This window comes from Diadema setosum, chromosome 12 (genome assembly GCF_964275005.1).
Source record: "Diadema setosum chromosome 12, eeDiaSeto1, whole genome shotgun sequence".
In the NCBI taxonomy this organism is placed as follows: domain Eukaryota; kingdom Metazoa; phylum Echinodermata; class Echinoidea; order Diadematoida; family Diadematidae; genus Diadema; species Diadema setosum.
This window is the reverse complement of record NC_092696.1, coordinates 16902242-16929005: the sequence shown is the minus strand read 5'-3', so window position 1 is coordinate 16929005 and position 26764 is coordinate 16902242. Positions and strand designations below refer to the sequence as shown.

Below are 26764 nucleotides of genomic sequence, written 5' to 3'. Positions count from 1 at the left end.
ATCTATAAGATCTAGGACCTATCGCTAGACCTAGACTAGGTCTTGTAGATTGAATGGCATTCTGTGTAAAAATAAGGTAGACACCTCTCTATGTGCCGTACCCTAATTGAACTTTGGAGTGCCCGGGCTGGCCCCTGACACATGACCCTGGACTAGACAATAAAGTCAAGTCTCTTCGTCTTAGATCCTAGTCGAACTCTGACGTTACACTTAAGCTAGACTACAGATCTATGCCCAATGTTAGTGCTAGACCTAGATCTATTACGTTAGATTAGGCCTACTGACATTTTGTCTAACACTAAACAGTTAACAATAGATTAGAATCTAGATCTACTCTGTAACTTTAGATCTGGTAGACCTATTTTAAACTTTAGGGCCTACATCTAACATTAGACTAACGTTAGTGCATTAATACTAGTGCTCATCTCCCTTCAATATATTTTCAGCTCACCTAGATTTTCTGGTTCTGGCCAAAGCCATGGCTACCATGACTTTTCCTCTGCAATTCATGATAGATTTACAGGCATGCCTGGACCGCAGAAACTGTGTGACAGCATGGTTAGCACTGGCATGATCACTCAGACTGTACCAGACCTGCAATACTGTGCATGCAAGTGATGACTGTGATGTGATGCAATGTTTAGCTAGTTACAGTACTGTATGCTGCAGAATTTATGCGCATGCAGCTGCTGCACGCGTATTCTGCACTCTGAGCGCGCATAGTCTGCCAGGTTTGCTAGTCTCCAGAAAGAAGCTTTTTCTACAACTTGTCATATGATTCCCTGCGGGCAGAGTCAAGTTACTGGTGAAACAATCTTTTTATATCTACTCTCCTAAATTATGGGAGAAACTGCTGTTTACATTGTTAAAAAAAAAATTAGTAGAAAAAATAAATGGTATTAGGGAAAAAAATAAACAGGAAGGACTATACAGAGTCTGAATGATAAAGACTAAATTGTTAGTTACTGCTTTCTTCCGTGGGCTTTGTTAGTTACTGCTTTTTTCCGTGGGGAAACTTGCAAAGTTGAATCAACTGGATGCAGTTACTGCTTTTTGCAAAAGTGAAAAATTGTATTTTTGGTCACTTTCATTTTTCTTTTTGCAAAACTGACCTATTAACATTGGAGAGCCAAGGGCGCCGGAAGCGGGGGGGCAGGGGTGGCACTTGCCCCCCCAAACAAAATGTTGGGGGGGCAAAACGAGTTTTTGCCCCCCCCAAAGTGCCCCCTGTAACAAATAATTAATCACTTATTTAAAGACCAAAATGAACAATAAAGGCATATTTCTTGTCTAAATGTTGTAATTTCATGACTGAAAATGCAAAATTTTCGCCCCTAACGGGGCGAAAATTATAATACACTAACAACATACATTATTGTATCTATACACTAATAGTAACTTAATTATGAGTAAAGTGTATAGATGGTAGCCTCGTGTCCTCGAGTGTGCCCGCTGAAACATACCTTAAGTAAATCTTACATTTTTCATTTTCTTCTTTGCTTTCCAGCAGTATAAGAATATTTTTTATTGTTCGAACGAGCTTTTAATGAGTACATTTCAGATAAATGGCAAAGTGAAAGTGGCTCGCTCGTTCTGCCCGTACTTATAGTAAAATGAAAAGTTTTCATAAGTTATTATCATAGTCCTTCGCAGTGATTCCTTTTACTATGTTTAATTCCTCAGAAATTTAATTCAAAATGCTCTATAAAAGCGACTTTTATACTCTGTTTTTACAAAAATTCCCTACCGCGGGAGGGGGTATCCCCCTCCCACACCCTCCCCCCGCTCGGTCGCTTCGCTCCCTCACCGAGGATCTCACACCATCACATTATTATGTACTCCCATATGTTATAATCATAGTCCTTCTAACTGATTTTTTCAATATGTTAATTCCCTAGAAATTTGCTTTTAAATGCTCTATAAACGCGACTTTTATACTCTGTTTTTACAAAAAGTCCCTACCGTGGGAGGGGGTTTTCCCCCTCCCACACCCTCCCTCCTCTCGGTCGCTTCGCTCCCTCGCCGAGGATCTCACACCATCACATTATTATGTACTCCCGTATGTAATAATCATAATCCTTCGCACTGATTATTTTTTACTATGTTTAATTCCTTAATTTTTTTTTAAATGGTCTATAAACGCGACTCTGTTTTACAAAAGCTCCCTACAGTGTTTGTGTGTGTGTGTGTGTGTGTGTGTGTGTGTGTAGGAGGGGGTATCCCCTTTCCACACCCCCCCCCCCCCCCCCCCCCCCCCCCCGCTCGCTCGCTTCGCTCCCGCGCCGAGGATCTCACATCGTCACATAATGTGCCCCCGTCGAGATTTTGCCCCCCCAAAACCAGAAGTGTTCCGGCGCGCTTGTGGAGAGCATTGGGTAAACTATTCATTTTTGCAAAAAAGTAAACATTCATGAAAATGTCAGTTACTGCTTTTTTCCGTGGGGGGCAGATATCCTGATGATAAACTATTTATTTTGTGTATGTTATATCTTGATGACAAACTATTTACTTTGTGTATGTTATATCTTGATGATAATCTATTTACTTTGTGTATGTTATATCTTTATGATAAACTATTTACTTTGTGTATGTTATATCTTGATGATAAACTATTTACTTTGTGTATGTTATATCTTGTCGTCAAATACCGGTATGCCGAGACAGTTTCTTTTTGGATTCACTTTAAAAGCTTCTTCCAATAATGACTTGAATGTGCGATGCAGACAGCCTTCATTTGACTCATGAACATTACATCACTGTTGTGTACATGTATCTGTATATAGTGAGACATATGACTGATGATAGAACTATTTTCTTTGTGTTTATACTAATCAAGTTTGTATGCATGTTATGGGAGGTCTTTTTTTCTTTTTGTAGATGTTACGTTAACCTGTTCATTACGGGCACCTGGTGAGCTGTGTATTACGTCTATGAGGATTTCAGAATTCAGTATGGAAGGGGTTAAGAAACAAGAATATAACATGTATCTGGAATATTGCAACAATCTCCAGTCAAACTGATCTCTACTGCCCTCTACAAGGTACCTTCATGAATGGACTTGACAAATGGACATCACACTCGCCCATTGATACGCATTTCAATAGGCACAGCATTCAATTCAATTAATGATGACTTTTTTTTTTTTTGATTTGGTAAGACCTTCCTCAGCAGAAAGTAATCAAACATCAATCAAAATGATATTTTCTTCGATAATTATGTTTCAGTTTTAATTCATCGCCACAAGAATTAGAATATGATTTTGACAAAGAAAACCAATTGCAAAGTCCATCTTCTGAATATCTTACTCAAAACCAATTCAATAATGTTGTCAAGGAGTATGATAATTCTACTTTGAGGTTACTCTTAAATAATTCCATATGCAAAAAATTCTCGGCAGGTCTATCTGAAACCTGGCTTTCCCATGATTCAGGCCTTCCATTTGCTCTCGACGGATAGGATTTTGTGGTTAACAACAAGCAAAATGGTCGGCAGGAGGATCAGTTGTAGACGGTTTTAATGCAATGCGTGACCACACTGCCTCAAATTATAAAGCGGGTGTAGGAGTGTTCACATTGAAATGCAGGCTGCATACGTAAGTCACGGACAAGTCCAGCACTCACTGCGGAGTTGCATGGCCACTGTGAACACGGTATTAGCTTTGGGCTTGCGAACTGCGCTTGAAGGCAGCCTGAGAGATGGGATTGAACCTAGGAAGAAGTATGAAGGCATGCTTGACCGAAGATGCTGTGTGGAAGATTTAATCATGTAGAAGGCAAATTATAGGAAGTACATGTAGCTAGGTGCTTCATTGTAGATTGCCATGTTCACCCACTGTAGAATCAGGAATAAATTGTCAATACAACGTAGTTGTGGTGGTAACCAAACTATCATGTGTGTCCTGTCACTTTCATTTGGCCTGGCTAAGTTCCCTAGATTTTTTTAATGATTTTCAGACTTTAACATTTGAACAACTATATATTAGTTAAACTGAGTACAGAGTTTCAGCATTTATAGTGATAGTGATTAAATTTCAACCACACTATATTCTAGATGTAGCTGGGTGTTTGTGTGTATATTTGTATGTGTGTGTGTGTGTGTGTGTGTACGTGTGGGTGTGTATGTGTGTGTGTGTTTATGTGCATAATTCGTCGGCCTCATGCCAAAAGGGCCTTAACACCATAGACTTTGTACACTGTTATGGCCCTTTTGGCATGAGGCCGACGAATTGATCTTCTCTGTTCCCCATATTGTAATCCACCAGTAAAATTCATCCAATCAGTGATTATCACAAACTTTTTTTTACTCACTTGGATACAAACATGCACTTCGGAACGATCGTCCTGAAGCAATGCTTCGCTACTTTACAAGTCAAACTCAATAGCCATTAAGAATGACTGCATGCCTTCTGCACCATGTAAACATGCACTCCACTCGGTGATATTACACAAGTCATGTACTTGTCTCCAAAGCAGAAGATAGCTAACATGAGCGTAGTATAGAAAGGTAACACACTTCCCTGGTTACTGTATACACCACAGCGAGTCAAATTTTTTCGCAAATTGGGACTTACCAACAATTTTGCGAGAAGTGATTTTTGTGATTGTCGAGAACAGTACTGAATGGAGAAATGCATGCATGCACATGGCATTCATGTTGGGATCAGAGTTAATACTTTCCCATGTTTTTACATGCCCGAATAGCACTCAACTCGCAAAATTCCCCATGAAAAAACCTCCTGAAATATTCAGCAGATACAGTACATTTGTGGAGATGTTTTCATCTGCTCCGTCCAACTCAGGATACGGCAGGCTCTCTTTTACCACCGTATATCAAGCGTCGAAACAGCTCCCTCTTCTCAGCTTCTGTGTCTAGGCAGAGGAAAAAAAAAACAGGTTGAAACGAAAAGAAAAATATCAGCTGTGCAACACCATATCATTGCATTTCTTTTCAACAAAAAACTGGCCAAAGGAGAAAAAAGAAAGAAAGAAAGAAAAAAAAGACACTGGTGTACAGCAGCTCTTTTATACATCAATGGTTATTTTTTCTTTCTTTTTTTTTTTTTGAATTGACAAGCGGTTACAGTTTATTGCAGACACAACAGGGCTTCAGAAGTAAATAGCAGATCAAGAATTGTAGATATGTTAAAGTCTCATCTATCGTTGGATGGATGACTTCGAATTTGGTGGCATTTTCATCATGTAATAGCCAATGGATGTAGTGGTCTGTGATGTCACAATGAATCATAAGAAATCTTTCCCATGTGTTGAAAAGATAATATCCAAACAGTTTTATCAACAATAGTCTGCTCTAAGGCTCCCAGACTTCATGTAAGGCCACAAAAACTCCAAAAAGGTTATTTTTTGGTAGCCCGATCAGACAAATTTGTCTTCGTAATTATTCAAAATTAAATGAAAGTTACTTAAATTTGGGCGACCAAAATTTGAAATTCACAGATACAGGCTGTACAGTGCACTCCCATAACAATCAAGGTTATTTTACAAATTAAATGCCAGTTACAATGACATAAGAAAATCAGGCCCCAACATTATCACCTCAATATTTTTAATTTTGTATTTCTTTGGTTAAAACATAATTTTCATTGGACTGCTGGTCCCAAGGACTTCGTTATAATGGAACTGACTGTAGTAGTGCCTCAAACAGGCCACAATACAAAGAGTTTAGTGTTGACGCCTGATTAGCTGGTACGATGTTTATTCAGGAGTGTTTTATGTTTGAAACTGAACACAAGACTGAAGAACATATCATTTACATGTGAGACCTGGCACTGCTTTATCCTCACACAGTTGGGTGTCTTTGAGGCTTGTGAAATTTTTTAGACACTAGGTTTTTTTTTTTTCATGATGCTTTATATCCCAAAATGTACATACAAACAAACAAACAAAACAAGCCTCAAAATCCTACTGAGTAGAAGTTACAGAGCCTAATACTGGATTAAGTTGAGGGAAACCTGCAATCTTGTTGAGACAGTAAAAGATGGTCATGAGTCACGCTTATTTAGCATTTCACTGTTGAGCTCTGCTGCTAAAAAGGTGTTGGAGGCATTTATGGACAAGAAGACAGAAATTCTGAAACTCTTGAGATACATCTGCTCACTCACCTACACCCAGCTCGGACAGCCTCTGTTGCAGCTCTTCATTTAGTGATGCGACGTTGACGAGATTTGCGGACGGAATTCGCGGTAGCTGAACATTCCAGAATATGTAGATCTTGTTGTGGAATGTGGCGTACACTAGGCATGGTGTGTTGATTCCATTGGTACTGTACAGGCCTGCATAAAATGTTACAGGAAAGATGGAATGATCAGTGACGACAATACAAAACGACAGTGGAACTAATCCCTCTATATAAGATATTATAATCTCTCATCAAAGGAGAATGAAAGCTAAAAGTACATGTTGATTGAGTGAATGGAACAATACATTACTAGGAGATAGTCCCTGTGGTATGGAAAATGTTCCCGGATTATTAAAAGAGCATTGCAGAAAAGGAGTAGAAATGAAGGGGTCGGTGCAATATAGTGCTAACCCACACTTTTGTCAAAATCGAGTTACATGCATTTTCATAATCCTTATCCTTCACTCTAACCTCCATGAAAATATCATATTTGAATTCAACCAATAAGATGGTAAAACTGTATGCATTCATGTTTTATCAATGTACAATGTATGGACTTTCCAAAGATTCAACAGCGATTATCTCAAAATGACTATTGTGTGGGTTAGCACTATATTGCACCGACCCCTTCAAATGTATTGTGTGAAAAATGCCTTGCTATCATGAGCTGTTGCACCGACAAGTGCATGCCATTAGGTATTGTATTGTTATGCTTTTAATGTCAGCTAACTTCATTGTTCTTTACATCACAGTGAGGAAAGAAAAAACATCAATGGGTGGAGCCTGGTACATGAGTGCAGGAAAAAAAATATATAAATGCAATGAATAATTAAATCAACCATTAAAAATTCCTGACCTACTTACATCAGCAGACATCATCATACAAACAGGACCTGAATTGGAGGTTGGGGGCCTTTAACCCCTTGAGGATGAGCTAATTTTGCTACAACACATGTTTTCCATATTTGCTCGTGTATTCTCAGGGTTAGTCTTCAGTGGGTTCAATCTTTGCCTGCTACAACATATATTGAGCAACCGAATGAGCTGATGGTCTCCCAACTTAGCATATTTTGCTCAAGGACAACCTTCCATAAACTGATTAACTGATAGCAATATGCCAGGGTACATTGAAAGCATCACAGCAATAGCTTTGTTATAAAATTGACAATCACAGCAAATTTAAAGCTTGTACATTTCTCTATAACTTTGCTCTGCTGCATTTTTGGCATAAAGGCTTCTGATCAAAAGTTTATACGCTGTGAAAGACAGAAATGCTTAATGTTACTCAAAAGCATTAATTATGCATTGCAGTTTCAGAATAATGCATCACATGAAGAGTTAACCCGTTGAAGACGAGTCCTGAGTATACTCGGGCAGGTGTCTATGGGAAATGCATGTTGCAGCAAAATCAGCCCATCCTCAACGGGTTAAGAAATCGTCTAAAATTTTTTGGCTGCACTCACCTGCCGTGAATGCACACACGCTCTCCTTCAGATGGAAGCGGACAGACTGCTGGGTGTGGTCAATGATGTATGTCTGACCGTCCCAGGCGCAGGCTACCACCTCATCCCAGCCGTCACACTGTCAATTCCACCAAACAAAGAGGGGTTTCACATGAGGAAAAATTGTCTTGAGAATAATTCCATTCAATTCAAGTGATCTTTTTTTTTTTGGTGAGATAGTGAGAAACCTCTCATGAAATATGAAAGAGCATGTAATTCCATGAGGATTTCAATGTTTATTTGACAGAAATTGATTTTGAAATGGCCGAGATATCAAAAACAGAGTGATCCTAATAAAGTGTGGGACTCACATCTTATTACGATCATTTTGTTTTACTTTGTTTTTGGATGTTTCAGCTATTCCAAACCCGATTTTCATCAAATAAACTTTGAATTCCTCTTAAAATGGTATGCTCTGTACTATATCATAAGTGTTTTCTTGGTATCTCGCAAAAAGGTTAAAGCCCAATTTTCATTTCCACCAATACTGTACCATCCCTTAAAGGAATGATACACAGGTAGCAAGGAATAAAATGTACACGTCAGTAGTCATTTCAAAGTGAGGCATTATTCATACCAACATATTTGCTGTATACATTCTGTAAAAAAAAATTGGAGCGACCATAACCCACTTAATGTTTCTAGTGAGAACATTGAATTTAATACCAAATCACAAATTTAGATATATGTAACTACTGTGTACACCCTTTCGTGAGAACAATTATATTTTGCGATTTGAGACTTGAAAGACAATTTCTTAAATGACTGAATTCAAGATGGCCAGCCACTGTGAAGGAAAGAGAAATAATAAGTAAAGTAACAAATTCTCTCCTTAAATATAATATACAGCGCATTTGTGTGAATGGAGGCAACATTTTCTCAATCTAATCTCTATGCATGATATAACAAGCAACCCATAAAATATAATTTTATGTAATACACATGGAATATCCTCAACAATGAAGAATGCTAGAAACATGCTCTGAGTGAGTTATCAGTGAGTTGGAGTTTCAGCTTACCATGATGTCCAACTTGGTCAGTGCAAACAGCTGATGGTCAACAAGGAGTGACCACAGGCTCTTGTCCTTTTCAATCAGCATGAGAGTTCCTGAAATGAGAACAGTTTGTAAAGCACAACATCCAATTTATAAGATGTAATCACAGAGAAATACATAAGTCTTTTTTCTAATCAATTTGAATGTCCACGATGGAAAATACATCAGATGTTTCATGTCCATTGTAACACAGAAATGAACTGAGTAATTCCATAGCTGGGAATCTTTCAATAATGATGATGATGATGATAATAATAATAATAATAATAATAATAATAATAATAATAATAATAATAATAATAATAATAATAGTAATAACAATAACAATAATAATAATAATAATAATAATAATAATAATAATAATAATAATAATAATAATAATAATAATAATAACAATAATAATAATAATAATGATAATAACACATCATAAAACTTAATATAATGCACCAAATCCCCTTTGTACAGTGCTGAACATGCAAGCATACTATCAATCTAGATGTCATTTATCAAGGCAAAACATTGAACAATATGTATTTACTAAAATGCAATGAAAAAAACAAACAAACCCTAACCCCTCCTAAAATTCTCCCTCTATATCTTCCCTCCCCTGACCTCTCTCAAAGGAATGTTTATCCAGTATTAACATGTCTCATCCTTCCCATCCTCAATTCCAATAGTCCTCTGCTCACATCAAAATCTGGGATATCAAACGAAAAGAAGAAAAAACCATGCAAAAAAACAACAAGCAATCTACGGAAATGCCATAAGAAATACCCAAAATTAGCGCATGCATAAAGATTTTCACCAATTTTCGCAAAGAGCCAAAATCTGTGAAAGTAAAATGCACACACAGTGGTTTTTTTTTTTCTTTTTTTCCCCTACACAACGCATTGAATGAAAGTGGCAATTCCTGAAAGTTTTATGGCAGGGAAAAGAGCATTTTGCCACTATACTCAAAAGTTTCATACTGCAAAATGTTTCTGGTCTTACAGTAAACACACTTACACACATGCAATGTTTCTTACCATCCAGTGTACACATGGCAAACCTATCCGGCTCTGGCTCAGTCTCTCCCCCTCCTTCCTTTTCACCTGATTTAGTGTAACAGACAAAACATCAAGCATTTTATAGAGCAAATCACAATATTTCTCAGATAACTAGAAACTTATCAATTATTGGCCATTTCCCTTTTCAAGTATAAACTGGAACACATGAATATGCTTCACTAGACAAAAGTCCATTTCACATGATAGCTGTCCCATACGAACAACAATATATGACCCGCTACAACAAAAGGATCCTAAAGTCGCTGATGGCTGAGCCGAGAAAATCGAGCTTGAAGTTGCATCATCAAAATTGGTCAATACAATCGGATTTCTGTTTTTGGCATAATTTTGTAGTCTAATGTTTTGTCCATCATCTGCCGAAATTTTGAAGCTAAATGATTAAAGGAAAGGCAAGAAATCAGCGTTTTTCTGGGCCATGGTTTTCCGACTTCCAACGTAACAGAAACGTGTCCGAAGATTTGGATTTAACGCCACAGCTAGACTCCGCCCCTAGCAACGAGGGAGTGATCTTATTGGTCAGTGCGTGGCATCCTGATTACTGATTGGTTGTGCGTAGACCGCTGGCGCTAAGCTTGAATGAACATCAAGGAGGTCGCTAGGAGCATACCTTCTATTGTTGAGCAGCGAAAACTGTCTCGCCTCCCCTTGATCATGATAGCGTGGGAAGGAAAACTTTGAAGGCGTTTTTCTCGAAACTCTGATTTCCTTAGCCACTTGACATGCGCTAATAAAATCATCGATATCTCCAAAACCGAGTGCTTTTATGAGTTGTGCTATACATGATACAAGTAGAAGAGTAAGGGAATAATGTCATGCCATTTTCAGAAAATTGTCCTACCCCGACTTTTTGTAGCGGGTCACATATATCTATCCAACACTTAGATTTGTCCTGAATCTAGTATCACTTGAGCTTGATGTTTCATTGTTAAAGCTGTTAATACAAATAAAAATTATCACTGTCTGTGAAACCATGAGAATGTTAGTCATCTGTAGTTTTTAAATTTAAAGGGTTATCAAAAGTTCTGGACTTCCGAACTTTTGGAACAATGCAACACATTTTTTTTTTCTGTGATAATGTCATTTCTTAACTGGGTTTAAGTTGAAATAGGATCATTTCCTCTTTTGAGATAGTCTTCTTCATATTCAGAAATGTTCACTCGACTAAAATGATGTGAACACATAATCAAGCTATTTTGCTAACAGTTATTTCATTTTTGTCGTAAAGTGCAATCTATTACACTATTTATAAGTCATGATGTGGCTGGTCTTAGGAAAAATTTCAACATTGTCACTGTTCCCAGGACTCAGAAAACTTTAGCTGCCTTAAAGTGGGAATAGACTATAAAAATTATTATTTCAAAATGCTGCTGCTTTATACAAGTCTTTTAATATTCTCTCAGGGGGAAAAACAAAATTGGCTGTCAAAGCAAATCATCACAGTGCCCCTCTGTGGCAAAAGATGTAAAGCTAAATGCAATCCCATAGATCGGAAAACCTTGACAATCAGTGGTTGTGCCACAACACTGGATAACAGCTCTCGCTGTCGCTACGCTGATTGCTGCAATGTCTGCCCATGAGGGCATTGCAAGTGACAGGAATCGTCTTGACAGAAGAAACCTACGGATGGCCTGCAAAGTCTGGCCAGAGGGATGTACCTTTGGACAGTCCCGCCACTATCTCCGTCGACACGTTCTTGTTCCGTGCACGTCTGTTCGTTATTGGGTGCATGGTTACGTAGACATTCTCCTCACTTTACACCAGGGACGAAATGAGAGACATGAAAAAAACAACACAGATCATGAGTACAACAGTAATATCCAGGTGAAAGAAAAAGTGTGATATTAAGCACACAAAATGTTAATTGTAATACAAATTAAAAAGAAAAAGAAAGAAAAAAGTAGTTTTGGGAAATAAAATAAGACACTTGGTGGTCCAGTGCTTATACTGAAGCATTGCAATTCTCCTTTCTGGTTTTACTGTACACCTGAGGCTAACTTTTTTGAAAAATTTGACCTTCGGGGATAGCAGCAGGTCCCTTGGGCAACATTTTCCTAATTTTGCCCCACCGTAGGGGCCCCAATGAAGGCACCACCACCATTTTTACAAAACTATAACCATCTCTACCCATTGCAAGTCTGGTCAAAGTCCAGCCACCAGCAGTCAAGAAGAAGATGAAATATACATAAGTTTAAGCAAGATAGATGCAGGATGGTGAGCAAATAGATCACTTGAACAATTGTTTTGGCTAGGACGAGCTAAAAAATAGAATACAAGTATGAACACTTTGTATACTGTATATGACAGGTTAACTAATACCCTTCTCTCCCAGCAAAAAGAAAACAGATACAAATACATTCTTCACAAAGTCCAGTCTCAAAAGGTCATGGCAATGAAACATATTATCTGGTTTATTTTTTGCATATTTTGCAAATCACAATTGGGCCGCAAATTAACTGCACATAAAAATATCATGAAGAAACAGGCATAAGTGCACTACACAATAATCTCAAAGTCAAATTAGAAAAAACAGATCTCATGAAAATGTAATGTGACCTCCTCATTTGCAAACATATATGTATGCAAAAGATTTTACAGTAGTGGGATATCACATGTCAGAGAAGTGCCACTTACATTTTAAACCATTGCTCAATAAGACTAATTCCTTAACCCAATGAGGACAGTTTGATTTTGCTACAGCACGTATTTCCCGTGCATAGACGCTTGCCTGAGTATACTAGGGACTCGTCCTCACGGGTTAATACTAAATGTCCATTTTTAAAGTATAATGTATGATAGGTGGTTAACACTAGAGGTCTACACCCCAACAGTATAGATACACATATAACATCTCTTTTGTTCCTGCACTCATCAACATACCCTCCAGGGGTGGTTGCATAATAGTCCTCTCCCCCAGACACCAGCCATGCACATCTCAGCTCAGCATAGTTGCAGCCTGGCTGGGAGACTACCAATTTGGGCGCCCCATCAAGATGGCGGCTGAGAGAGAGTGATCCCACCTGTGGAAGTTGAGATAAGGGGAGAGAATAAGTTATGCAAGCCTCAGGTATTGATGTGTTGATTTGACTTGAAGCCCCTTTCATACTGGCTATTAAACTAACTGACAATGCAGACAAACTCCTAGCGCAGTGCAAGTATGAACAGCCCAAATGGTTGTTCCATACTGCCGTTTCCACTACCAAAGGTAAGTGGATTATCTGTGGACCCATCATAATTACTTCCAGCATTTGACAGGTTTTTTGTTTTTGTTTTTGTTTGTTTTTTTTGGGGATAACTCATTGTTGATGTACAATCACACAAAAAAAGGTTGAATTTTGCATGTACATCTGCTGTTAAAAAAAGTCCAAAATCCCAACTCATATGAAGCATTATGTGAAGAAGAAAGCAATTAAATTTATGTCACCCAAGCAAGATAAAACTTTAAATGAATACAATGTTACATAAAATCAGATGAAGAATTAGACCCTACTGTAGGCTAAGGCATTTGGGAAGTTTGAATGGCAAACTGACAACTCTTACTGACAGCCACGACTGTACAAGGAAGGTGGCTTCAAGCTTTTTTGTTTCTCTTCCAAGTGGGATCCAAAGTTCATAAAATTAAACACTTGTCATCCCAAGCTTCATGACTGATGTAAACTTTGCAAAGGACTTTTCTGATTTGCCTCTCACCTGTCCCCCGAGGTGCCACTTTTGGAGGAGGACGAAGCTTCCCTCACCGGGTGTCAAAGAATCCTGATATGTGAAAACAGGGAGAAAATGTAGTAAAAACAACTGTTGATCATGTTGCAAAGTCACCCCTTATTTATAAATTGTTGGGGACTACCCTGATGAGACCCCTGGGTCCTGTCTTATAAAACTTGTGATAGAAATCAATCAATCACAAATCTCTTGAAAGCTGCAATCAATCGCAACCTGTGATTGATTGATTGCAGTTCTCTGTCTTAATTTCAAAACATAACTTTTTTATTAGATGGATTTGCATTCAATCGTAAAGTTGTGATTGATTTGAATCAATCACAAGTGTTTATAAGATAGGGCCCTGGTCTTTTGTAGTTTCTATGTTTTATGTAAATTGTGGTTTAATATCATTATTATGTTAGGTATTGCATGTTCGTACATCAGTACACTCAAATTCTCTGTCTTCTGTTTGATATTTACAAAGTGTAATGTATTTTTTTTTTTTTAATGAAACAGAATAAAGTCTAAGTTCAAGCTCAAGTTCATAAATCCATTGTGTGAAAAAGCACTTCAGACATATTTTTCTCACTATAACAATTAATGTCTGTGACAATACTGCCTCATCAAAGGCATGCATTAATGGCATTCAATAGTTCATCACTCTTGCCATCATTAATTTTCCACCTCTCTTTCTAAAGACAAGGTAGAGTGACTCTACATCAGTAGGAGGGAAAGTGTAGGAGAAAATCATACTGTTTTGATTTTGCATGTGTCCGTGGAGAAAATTATATGAAGAAATTCTGATATGGCTCAGATCCACCAGAAAAAAATGATTGGCAGACTGCAAGAGGTTGCTGTGCTCCTTGTGTCCCTTCTCCTACAGCAAATATTCCAAGTTTTACTGGTCTACCCTTACCATGTCAATGATTGTTCAAATGCACTTGTTTGGGTATAAATTCTCTTCATTTTTATATTTGATTCAGATGCAAGATGCCAGTCAACAGAAGTCTACTAGAAAATGACCAGAGAAAATCCTCAACTTTAATGTACATCAATTTAGACTGAGGTACAGTTGAATTAATACATTGTATCCATCTGAAGCAGAATTTTCTTTGACTGAGCAAATTTTATGGACATATGCAATGTCAATTTTGGTGAGGTTGACTGTATTTGTCAAAGAAAACAAAATTCATTCAAAAAATCAAGCATGTTCAACGAGTCCGTATCAAATTTGGTTCATAGGAAAGCAGCAATGATTCATGCTATCAAATGGTATGGAATCCTGCAGAGGTCCTTGAGCATTCTTGCAGAGGATTGAATGCCAATAATATCTCTGGTACATCTTCAGTCTTCAGCCTCTAGAACTATCAGAGAACAGCGCCCTCACATGCCAGGCACTCACTTCAGTCGTGGATTGCTTCTCTTCCCACCGGTAGGCTTGGACCACCCTGTCTGTGTAGCCAATCACGAGCTCCAGCTTGCCATCATTGTCTACAACAAAGAAAATATTGGATGCATAGTAAACAATTACAGCAACAGAACAAGAAACAGATCTACACCATACTGCCCTACTTTGGCAAAAGGAAGCAAGTGGCATACCATCCGAATTTGATATTGATGTTTTCATAATTCACATAATGAGCTCTTCTTCCAGGCCAAATTTCATGCAGAAACACTCATCCTACTAAGAGATTTGCGAGATAAGACATCATGATAATCCATTGACGTCGGTGTACATGACAGACACATTTTGCTCTTTTATGAGAAATGTGACTTCTGTCACTTGCTTCCTTTTGCCAAAGTAGGGCAGCATACAGCTTCTCAACATTTTCCAAAGCACGGCCCACATTGGCTCCTACAGACTTCTTTTGAGGCCCAGTTAAGTCAAATATTAATATTTTCAATTTCATTTCTGGCTGACATCAAGGTCCACCTGTGAGAGCTTTGCGGCCCACCAGTGGGTCTTGACCCACTGGTCAAGAAGCGCAGCATTTGTACATGACAGCGAAGTGCTTCCTTACAATATCATGATGGAAATAAATCACACTGACCAAAAACAATATCCAAGTTACATACATGGAACGTTACACCACATTTATAAATTAAGAACAGTTTGTGCAATGAAAACATGTATCTGATTGTAAGAATCAATCACTAACCAATGTCGGCAACCAGCAGGACTCGTGCGTTCGCCGGCAAATGCTGCGTGTGGAAAGGCGTCAGCGTGGTAGGTTTGGCAGGTTTTGCTGGCTCCGTTTCTGCATCCTTCTCGCTCTGTTCCTGGGCACCCTCTGGCTGCAGAGGAAATGACAAGCAAAACATCAATTTTTTTCTTTTTTTTTTTTTTAAAGAGAGAGAGAATGTCCCTGAAGAACACTCTTCAACACTTTTGCCTTGTTACCCTACACAGGGGAAGACAGTTTGTAAGGACTACGTACAATGTGACGACTATAGAAGATATATATCCAAGTATTTTACGTGATGATGCCATCTGTATTCTGAACCTCTATCCTTTCATTTCTGAACAGTTGCCATTTGGATGTCGATATACTTTACACCTTCCTGGTCTTTGTAAAAAAGTGATGACAAGCCAAATAACCTTTTAAACAACACTGAAGTACCTTTTGTTACACACATAGATTTCTATTACTGAGTTTCAGGTAGATGATATGATATAGTAGAATTTTTGGACCCCAGTCAACTTCCAGCGTGATCACGCTTTCTCACTTTCAATTTTCTGAACAATTTTTTTTTTTATAAATGATCCTCTTTCCATCTAAATCTGAAGTTTAGAACACAATTCTGCACAAGTACAGTGGTGCGCACTGTTCCAGCAACATTAGATCATGGGAATCGTTTAAAGATCTAAAATTAGTTTGGTCTGTTTCATGATATCTGGTAATTCTTTCTAATCATTTGTTTTGTCCTATGAGTTTGTGAGAGAGACAGACAGCATGTACACAACAGACCTTTGACTTCAAAGCCGTATGTCCCAAAATACTATTCTTCTAGTAAGGTGGATTTCCTACCAAGTCATTTAGTCAGTAGGAGCATCCAAATTTGATGGGATTTAATATATTCTAAGCCTGTGAACCTCCTCTTTCAAACTCTTATCTCAACCACATTTTGTGTGTATGTGTGTGTGTGTGTGTGTTTTTCTGGTGTCTGTATGGAATCATCACCTTTGCTGCTTGCTGCTCATCCTTGGCTTTTGAATCCACAGAGAAAAGATAACAGAGCCCCTCGGCACACAAAACCACAGCGACATTCTGCAAAGAATCACGCCAACCAAATATATAATGTTAGCAATCAATCAATTAATGTTTGCAGGAAGATACAAATGTGCCAAGTGCAACAAAACATGGTGGTACCCGTATTACTTCTCAATAAGTGTAGTCTACACTGTGTAAGTCTCCAGGATTATTTAGGGGGTAGAAATCAAGTTCCTGCTAAATTTTCGCTTTTCAACATCTTTAAATTCCGTAGAGGTTATCTATGGTACTTTCAATAGTAAACCAGTCTATCAGGTTGCAAGAATTGAGTTCACTTCCACAGAGTGGTTACTATACCACTTACTTAAAGGGATCGTATAGTTTTGGTTGAGACCTAATTTCAGGTTTCTAACATTTATTGGTGAGATAATGAAAAACCTCTTATGAAATATGAAAGAGCATGTAATTCCATGAGGAATTCAATGTTTATTTGATGAAAATTGGTTTTGAAATGGCTGAGATAGAAATACAGAGCGATTCTAATAAGTGTGGGACCCACAATTTATCACGATCGCTTTGTATTCACTTTGTTTTTGGATGTTTCAGTCATTCCAAACCCGATTTTAATCAAATAAACTTTGAATTCCTCTTAAAATGGTATGCTCTGTACTATTTCATAAGCGTTTTCCTGGTATCTTGCAAAAAGTTAAAAGCCCAATTGTCATCTCCAATGCTGTACCATCCCTTTAATCTTGAACTTTAAAAAAAAAAAAAAAAAAAGTCTGAAGTGCAATGACCTGTGAACATTTCAGTGCATTTGACCTGCCAAAAAGTCTGAAAAGTGGGTTTTGAGCTGAGCAATACAAAAAAAAAAAAAAAAAAAAAAAAAAAATCAGAAATCAGATTAAACTCTGAACCCTCACATCCCTGCATGTCTACACACCCACTCCCAACTATCTCAGTTTGGGTTTCTTCATTGTCCACCAATGACGTACAAATGCGAAAGGGTGTATCAAAGCCCTACAGAATTTATAGAATAGTCAACAATAATTCCAGAGTCTGAATTCGACATAAAATAAAACCCAAAACAAAATATTGTTTAATAACCCATTGAGGACGAGTTCTGGGTATACTCGGGCAAGTGCCCATGGGATATGCATTGTTGTAGCAAAATCAGCCCATCCTAACCCCGCGTTCACATTGGTCCCCGCGACGCGGGGACAGCCACAAGAGATCGTATCTTTTTTACGACTGACCGTTCACATTGGTATCTTATCTGTCCCCGAGCTGTGGGGGCATTTTGGGGCTTGGAGCGAGCTCTGTTACTTGAATCCAGGCATAGCGCATGCGCACATTTGATGACCACAGCTGGACGCTATCAATTGCGCCCCAAGGTCACTCTCCCCTCCAAATCTTGTCCCCGTACCCGACTTGTTTCGCGGGGACAAGGGGACAAGTCCCAGCGAGCATTCACATTATGGTTTTTGAGGAGAAAGTCCCACAGCTCGGGACTTTCCCCGCGGCGCGGGGACCAATGTGAACGCGGGGTCAACTGGTTACTGCGAATTACGACGTACCAAGTCTGGGGTTAATTTGATAATCCCTTCACAGTGCTTGCCCCAGACTTTTAAATCCCCACCCCACTTTTTCATTTCCACACACAGGAAATAGAAATGTAGTAGCCTTTATTAACAGAACTGACACTTAATCCCAAAAGCCACTTTTGTCAAATGTAGCTTCCTTATGTGATATGTTTCTATCCATGAACAATCCATGATCTCAAATTATCTTTCCCCTTTAAAGCCAAGATTTTCCTTTTTCAGCATTTGACTTTAATTTTTAAAATCAGGGTCCCGTTTCTTCTTCACTGTAAGGCCCCACGCAGGTACACCCTTTAATATTGCAATCTCTGGGTACATACATTTGTAGCTGAGCTACAAAATGTTATATATACTGGTATATTGATTATGGGAATTAAAGTTGTGTACTATATGATCTCGTCAATCACTTTATACTTTTGACAGTAAAATACTGTGAAACAACTCATTAAATTGGCAAACCGTGTCAGGGAGTTCCTTGGTAGAGCCTTCCAATATATTGCAAGCAAAATCAAAATGTATGAAGATGAATTTTGAGTCACCCTTCAGCTCACCTTTTTGATGTTGCAGACATCTGCAATCTCTGTGCATACAATCTGAGGAAAATAATCACAGGACAAAGGCAACATTAATTAGTTCATCTGTCTCGCTCATTTTGGTATAATTATTGCGAATCAATTTCATATCACTTGAGAAGATTTGAAAGAAACGTCTTTACCACGGATTCAAAATGAATGATCTCAGATTGAAGAAAATGTACACTGTAATAATGTATCTGTATTCATACCAGAGTCCACTGACAAATTTTCAATTTGTTCAATACACACTGAGGTGCTTCCAATTTCTTCAAAGCAGAATGATCTTTATAAAAATATTTTAATACTTCTACTTCAGTAGTTTTCTGTGAATTAGAATAGCTTTCATAAAAAAGTTTAACCTATGCCATTTCTGTTTTGTTTTTTCTATTAATATGGGTCAATCATTTTCAGACCACCTTCTTCATATTATTATTGATTAGGCCTACATTTATTTTGATAATTTCTTTTGACCTAGTCATTACCATATTTCCAAGTGAAATGAAACAACAAGCTGTTCAATTTTTTTTCTTTTGAATACTCATAAACGTAGTTAAACTCAAGATCTTGTGAAATATAAACAAAAAAGGGGGGGGGGGGGGAAGGATTCATTTTGCTCAACAACATACCATTCCCAGGTTTGATGCCACTGCCAAGGGTGTTGTGCATTCTCCTTTGTATACCCACAAGTCTCCATCTACACTCCCCACAAGGAGTTCATGCAGCTGAAATACAGAAAAAGAACTCACAACAAAATATTTGATTCACACTTTTAATTAGATTATACATGCACAGCTTTTACTTGTAATTTAGTAATACTGTCACTGAGAATTGAGAGTTCATTGACTAATAGTGTTTCTATTTGACATGAATTTCATCTTATGAAAATTCCCCCATCCCCCCCCCCCAAAAAAACAAACAAACAAACAAACAAAGGCCAAAGGGGCAGACATAGCCAAACAAATTTCAGACATGCATACAATCTATCAAACTCATGGTAGGTGCCACATTTTTAAAAGTGGGGGGGGGGGGGCCTTCGGGGCACTTCAGACTTCAGCCAACAAGAAGAAAAAAAAATTGTCATGGCAAAAAACAAAAACAAAAACAAAAACAAAGCCTTACTGTGCTTAAACTTTAAGGTTTCTATTATTTTTGTCTAGTGTCAAGTTACTCACTTCCAGGGTATTAACATGGGTAAAATAAGCATTATCACGAAATAGGTCCCCACTCCATGCATTCACCGCCATTCATTTCGTCATAGCCGTAGACTTCTTTCAACCTCCATAGACTTTGCACTTAGTGGAAATGCACACGCAGAACGAGAGGGGACCAATATCACAATTTGGCCGTTACATAAAAGTGAGGGCCCAAAGTGGGGAAAGAGTTCCTTATGTCCCCCCACTAGTTTGCGCAGGATGGGTAGATTAAGTATCATTTTTTTGTTTTGTTTTTTTTTTTTTTTTTTGCTGGTGGTAAACTTAAAATAACAGTTATAGGAAGTCTCCCCATAAATGGCATAACCTTTGTTTATTGTTGCTAAATGTTGGTGAAATGGAATAGTAATTTGTTTATTTTGTGCAAGTTGGTGGGGGGGGGGGGACATAAGGAACTCTTTCCCAAAGTGGTAACACCTTATGTATTCCTTTGTTGTATGGTGCCCCCCCCCCAAAAAAAAAAGAAAAAGAAAAAAAAAAAAGATGTGTGTGTGTGTGTGTGGGGGGGGGGGGTGGTGGTGGTATTTTATTGTACGAGAAACAAAAAGGCAATTTATACTGCAAAGTTTATTCAAGTGTGAATAAAACCTGAAACCCGAGGGCCGAAGGCACGGGAGGGTGGGGGGGGGGGTTGCATGTTGGCGTTGTGTGGGGACGAGTGTGCGCATGTGTGTATGTTGTCTCGCAAACTGTTAAATGGCCTTGTTTGTTTTGTTTGTTTTTTTTTCTTAGAGAAACAGTGAAATATGCCCCGTTTGTGTTTTAAGCAAATGAGGTCTTATGTTCCCGTTTTGCGGGCTTGTGCGAGAATATGTTTTTTATTAAAAAAACGGATTTTGTTTCCTTGGTTTAGAGAGTTACAATGTAAAATTTGATATTAGTGTGCACAATGGTGGTGATATTGCATTTTGTCTTTATGAAGTGAAAGATTGACGTTTATAAATTATTGTGTACAATGTTTGTTTAAAAAGCAGTTTGTCTTTGTATGATGTTTTGTTTTGTTTCTGTGAACATTACTGTTTCTATGATATGAAATGGTACGAAATTCGAATAAAGAATTATAAAAAAAAAAAAGTGGGGGCAGCTTGTTGATGCATGGTGTATGACTATGACTTATAATATCTTAGACGTGCACTCGCTCCCAGTCTTCAGATGGCAGAGAGTCCGAGGTCAATGAATATACATCAAGTAGGTCAGGCACGCACACAACTCACAAGACATGAAACAGACCCTGGGATGCTTGCCTTCAAAGAATCCCCACAGCACGTTTGTCTGGTTGTGTTTACCAATCTTTTTCGTTCTTGGAACCCATGATTTAGCCTAAACAGCTGGACTGCATGCAATACCAATGCCAATGGTTCACAAGGCATGGTATCGGGGCCGGGCCCGGGTAGTTGGCCGATCCCCAGCAGGAGGAGGCGAGAGGTTCCCCGTCTCCAGTGCAGTGCACTTGCAGTCCGTTGGAGTATGACACGATCTGGCAACTTGTAGAAGTGGCAAGAGAGGGGAAGGCATTATCACTAACTTACCGAATCATTATCGACATCTCCTAGAACCAGCGCCTTGGCAAATATATTGCCGGAGAATTCCAGTTCAATTTTTTCGACAAATACGACCGACCTCATGTCGACAACCAGTCACAAATTACCCGCCCTTCATCTCATGCGCGCAGGGCACTGTTGATGTGAACTCGAAAGCCTAATCTAGATATCTATGATAAGCAACAAGAGAAATATGCGATTTATTATTACATCCGCTGGCCATACCCCCATGTTTACGTACAGAAGTTCAGTCATGGTATCAACGACAATGACATAGTGAATATTTGATATGACTGTGTGTATAGATCTCAGATCTATTTCAAAGAAAAGCGTCGTTTATTATTTTTTTTTTATTCATTTAGACTGTTGTATAGAGTGGCTTGTCATAAGTGCTCCCTGCATGTAGACGTGACATGTGACACAAGGCAAACACATTGAGAAAGAAGTCACCTGACTATACCAGTGGTGTACGCACGCCCTTTCTCTCTCTCCCTCTCGATCGGTAGCGGCTAAATTAACTAACTCCAACCAAATATGGCTGACGAATTCTTGGACCGTCTGTTTGCGTGAGTATCGATATCATAGACCCGTTTCAAGAGAAGGTTTGGAGTTTAATACACGAGAGTTGTAATTTTTATGTGGACAACGATAAATGAACTGCCTCGATCTCAACAACGATCGCTACGCTGCACTGCGCACCACTATAGCGGTATACCCACGCTAACACTCTCCAGCTCCACTCTGCGGTCCGCCACCGGCCCGCCCCAGCCGCTGCGGCCAGCGCGACGATCTCCTCTCAAGTCCGCACATGCACACGTGCCACCATATGCTAAAAAATATGTATAGACCTACCTATATATTGTTGATACGCCTCCACTACCTGCAAGGATAGGTTATGCCTCACTTCTGCCCGAAACGTATTTGATTCCATCTTTCCAGCCCCTTAGCCTTACATTGCCATTGGCAGTCTTGACCACCAGCTCAAATACATGATACCAGACGCTTCAATTGACCCATACAAATATTCCTTCTATCCACGTACTGTACTACTGTACTGTATGGATCTGGAACCACCTACATGTACCAACAAACCAAGCAATGCTGTCACTGCGCACCTACTGTTGCTGTTGACACCTTCCAGAAGGCTGCCCTACCAATCATCGGAAGGTTGCAGCCTCCTGTAGGGTCCAGAATGCTGTATTCTGTAAGCCTGGCAGTCTGATTTTTATTTGCACGCACATGACATTTTATTGTAAATAGCTACATCTGTATAGTAGCACTTTCAAGCACTGTCGGCCAATGTCGTCATCGCACAGCCCATCCCAGTTTAGCTTTGATGAGCTGCTACAGGGATTATCTTTCAAGGTTCAAGGTTCAAGATTGTGTTTGTTTGACTTCTCTTTGATGCACAGTTTACACGGTTCCTCTTAGACTTTAGTTCCTCTTTTTTAATTTATATTTTTCTCCTTTTTTCAACTCAAAGATCCTTTTTTAATATCTAGACCACTTTGTTTATTTCTGATGACTTCAGAGCTCTGTCAAAGTTCAATATTTCTTAAGTTTTTCTCTTCCATTTCAGGGCTACACTGTTTTCATGAAGTAATTGCCTTCTCTCCCACATTTAATATTCCACAGGAGTCTTTTTGAGGGCTAGATACAGTGTATATGCGTTTAATAATTATTCTTTTTTCTCAAACAGCTTTGTTCCTACACAAGATTCCTCAGTCAGGATCCACCCCTCCCCCCTTCTTTTTTAATTTTCAATTCAGCATTCCATAGTTTGCATTTATTTGCCATCAATCTCCCTGGCTTTGCCTACTCTTCATTGCCACGCTTCATTGTGTAAACATTGCTTGGAAATTCATATTTTCATCTCTTTGCTCTCTTATCTACATAATTTTTCAACCTTCTCTTTTCCCCACAAGCTCCTCAATCCCTTTCTCCTCCCACCAACTTCTACTTCCCCCCACCCCCCCCCCCCCGGGGGGGGGGGGGGGGAGTGTTTTACAAAGAATTTAAGTCAATCTTAACTTTTAACATCAACTTAAAATTATGGTAGGCAGTGTGTGACTTCAATAATATTCAAACTTTTGTATTGAAAAAGAGTCCAAAATTTTTATTCTTATAAGAATAAACATTTTGGACTCTTTTTCATACAGGCATTGATTAACAAAATAAAGCGAGGGACATTTTAAGTTGTTTTTTTTTTTTTGTCTATAAACTTTGATAACAATTTGAAGTGGATTCTGAAAACTTTAGATGAACCTGAGAAGAGAAACCAATGGCCTGTCATAATTTCAAGTCGACTTCAATTCTGTGTTAAACAGCCCCCTGATTCTCAATCTATTCTTCCTTGCCGCTGTCCCTGTCTTAATTGTATTCTATCCTCCCATCTCCCCCAGTGCAACCTCAACCATAAGATCACTTCATGACATGCATACATGACTGCTGAATTTATTCCAAATTCATGTCTGTGAATCCCAACTCAAAGGGCAATGAATTCATCATATCACTATCAGATGTTTGTCTCTTGGCTGTGCAGTGTGCACACTACTTTCCATCTTGTACCGATCTCCATGGTCATTGTGTGCATGTGCACTATCCACACTGTATCAACTGCTCTGCATACCCAGTATGTGAATTCTGCATACGTGTATTTCTTTTCCTTCCTCTCTGTATTGATATTATTAGGGCAATTCCATGAGATTGGTGTCATGGGGTGAAAAAATAAATTGTTACGTTGAAACTTGCCACCTATTTTATTTTGTTCAGTATACGTCTGGGCATGTGGAACAGCCATTTCTTACACTAATATACCTCCAGAATGGCAGATATTACACTTTAAAGTCAAATTACATTTTCATTGAGAATTACATTGAAAATGTACTTGAATGTTTGAGTTGAATCCATAGAATATAAAAGAATGGTATGTAATTGATTTGTTGATTTTTATGATGTATTGGGTATCAGTTACTAGTTGTCAGTGAGGAAAAAATGATCCGTATTCCCATGAATTGGTAGAATGCATACTGCCAAACTGCTAAAACTAATGTAACGTGAGTAACGAAAATACTCAAATAGTTTCATATCTTAATATTCCCTTGGATTTAAAAAGTGCCAATGGAAATTCTCTTCATACTGCCTCTACCTAATATGAAAAATGGTGAAAGAGTTGTGTCCATGCAGTTGTATTATAATGAGAGAGGTTCAAAAATTGTAACGTGAGTAACAATGTAACGTGAGTAACAAGGGTGTAACGTGAGTAACGACAAAAAAATCACGAAATACAAATATATTTCTACACCAATGACAGCAAAAAATTTTTTGTGTGAATTGAGTAAGCTGAGGGAGCATAAAGAGAGTATGGTCTTGTAAATAACCTTACATGACCTTGCTTGAATTGGTTGTTATCTAATAGGCTAAACAATTGCTATTCAAAGAAAATCTTGATTGGCAAACTAGACAAACCAGATGTGGCTAATAATCATGGAAATTGTATTTTTTTGGTTAGGTTCTAAGCCTTACGTTATATCTTTTCAGATATCAGCTATGGATAACTTTAAATCCCTTTTAGAGCCAGCTTGATCTTTTTTTAATGCTTAAGGTTGTAATTTGTACAATTTTGGGAATTGTTTAGTGGAGCAGTCATAAGACAAATGGGAATTAATGTTGCATCTCGATGCAATTTACAAATGTACGCATAATACAAAATAGATTAACAAAAATCTGTATATATCTGATGTAACTTTGAGCAAGAGTTGGCATTGTCTCTTTTTACAATGCCATTTTTATTTCTAATTTTTTTGAGTGGGGGTTAACAATAACCATTTTCTGGCAGCTGGTAAATACACATACATGTGTGTTTAAGACATAAATTTACAAGAATATTCGGTATTACAGCTTTTTATACATTATTCTCTGGGATTATCAACCCCAAATAATGACAATTGCTTAACTACAATAACTTACTCAAAGTTAGAATTCACCACTACCAGAAGATACAAGAATATTTTTGGGTTAAGAGGTAAATCAGTTTTAAGACTGTACATAGCAGGGCTGCCAAACTAGAGTGAAAATTTGGGGTGAAGTGTAAGCAAGCGACTAATCGAAGTGACAGTGGTGGGGAGGGGGTTGGGGATGGTGTGGAAGGGGGTTGTCTCCCCTCCCCCCTTTTCACTGGAGTGAACTTCATCAAGTTTGCATTTTAACTGGTGGATTTGGTGCATACTCTAGTAAAGATTTCAACACATGCCATAGAGAAAATTTGCCTGTGGGAAAATCTGAAAAGTTTGGGCTTGGGCATAATTGCATGTTCAGATAATCAGGGATTTTAGGGACATTACTTTTTTTTTCTTTTTACATGCTGTTTTGGGGGTTAAGTGTGAGAATTCTTTTATCAGAGATAGTTGATACATGTATTTGATGAATTGCGTGAGTTTAATGCTAATTGCGCGAGAGTTGGCAGCCCTGACATAGAGTGGAAAGTCCACACTTGGAACAGTAGTTGGATGTAATTTGTAGACATACAATTGTATGTACTGTACACATTTCTAAAGTAGTTTACAATTTATGAAATCAAATGTTTCACTCATGATTAAAACGACTTACATTTAAGTTCCTGTGAAAGGGAATAGAAGGATGATATTTTAATTCACTGCATGAACTAGTATCTACTACTTTATATTTTCTTGCATTCGGTTTATAGTGGTTACTCGGATTCTGAAAAGTAAAGTATGTGGAATATAGGACCGTATGATAGTGGGAAAAGTATGAAAGAGTGCCAGTATTGCTTTATTTTAGGGATAAAATATCTGTAGAGGTTAGATACATCAAAAGCATTTACAATGTGTAGTTTCCAGCTAATTCTCGTGGTCAATTATGTGGTAGTGATTATGAGCTAATATGTAACGTGAGTAACGTGTAACGTGAGTAACGACAATTTTGCTATCGCTGTCAAATATTTCCAATGCTCTCAAAATTTTGACCCCCTATATTTGAGTACCCCAACATGAGTTATATAAATCATACAACAGTTGTTTGAAATACTGCCCAGTATGAGGACACTTTTTGAATAAAGGCATGTTGGCTTTTTATGTCGTCCCAAAAAATGTAACGTGAGTAACGAAAGTATTTTGTCTTTATTTCCGGTATGGATGTGGTTAGTAAAAT

At 38.2% G+C, this 26764-nt stretch overlaps 2 protein-coding genes across 2 annotated transcripts in view; one reads left to right on the top strand and one right to left on the bottom strand.

Moving 5' to 3' along the window:
• Positions 1 to 4568: 4568 nt before the first annotated feature.
• Positions 4569 to 21699, bottom strand: LOC140235764 (KICSTOR complex protein ITFG2-like). The gene is made up of 14 exons (XM_072315772.1): positions 21584 to 21699; positions 19470 to 19565; positions 18820 to 18861; positions 16638 to 16724; positions 15615 to 15750; positions 14858 to 14946; positions 13447 to 13509; positions 12637 to 12776; positions 11415 to 11509; positions 9718 to 9783; positions 8657 to 8745; positions 7599 to 7716; positions 6119 to 6289; positions 4569 to 4868 (listed from the first exon to the last, which is right to left on the bottom strand). The coding sequence occupies exons 1-14, from the start codon at positions 21677 to 21679 to the stop codon at positions 4795 to 4797; spliced, it is 1362 nt and encodes a 453-aa protein (XP_072171873.1). The 5' UTR covers positions 21680 to 21699; the 3' UTR covers positions 4569 to 4794.
• A 365-nt stretch (positions 21700 to 22064) lies between these two features.
• Positions 22065 to 26764, top strand: part of LOC140236140 (cytosolic non-specific dipeptidase-like) — a 41242-nt gene continuing 36542 nt past the window's right edge. The window contains exon 1 of the mRNA XM_072316110.1: positions 22065 to 22161. Within this exon, the coding sequence (XP_072172211.1) occupies positions 22130 to 22161 (32 nt within the window). The 5' untranslated portion in view covers positions 22065 to 22129. The remainder of the gene's footprint in view (positions 22162 to 26764) is intronic.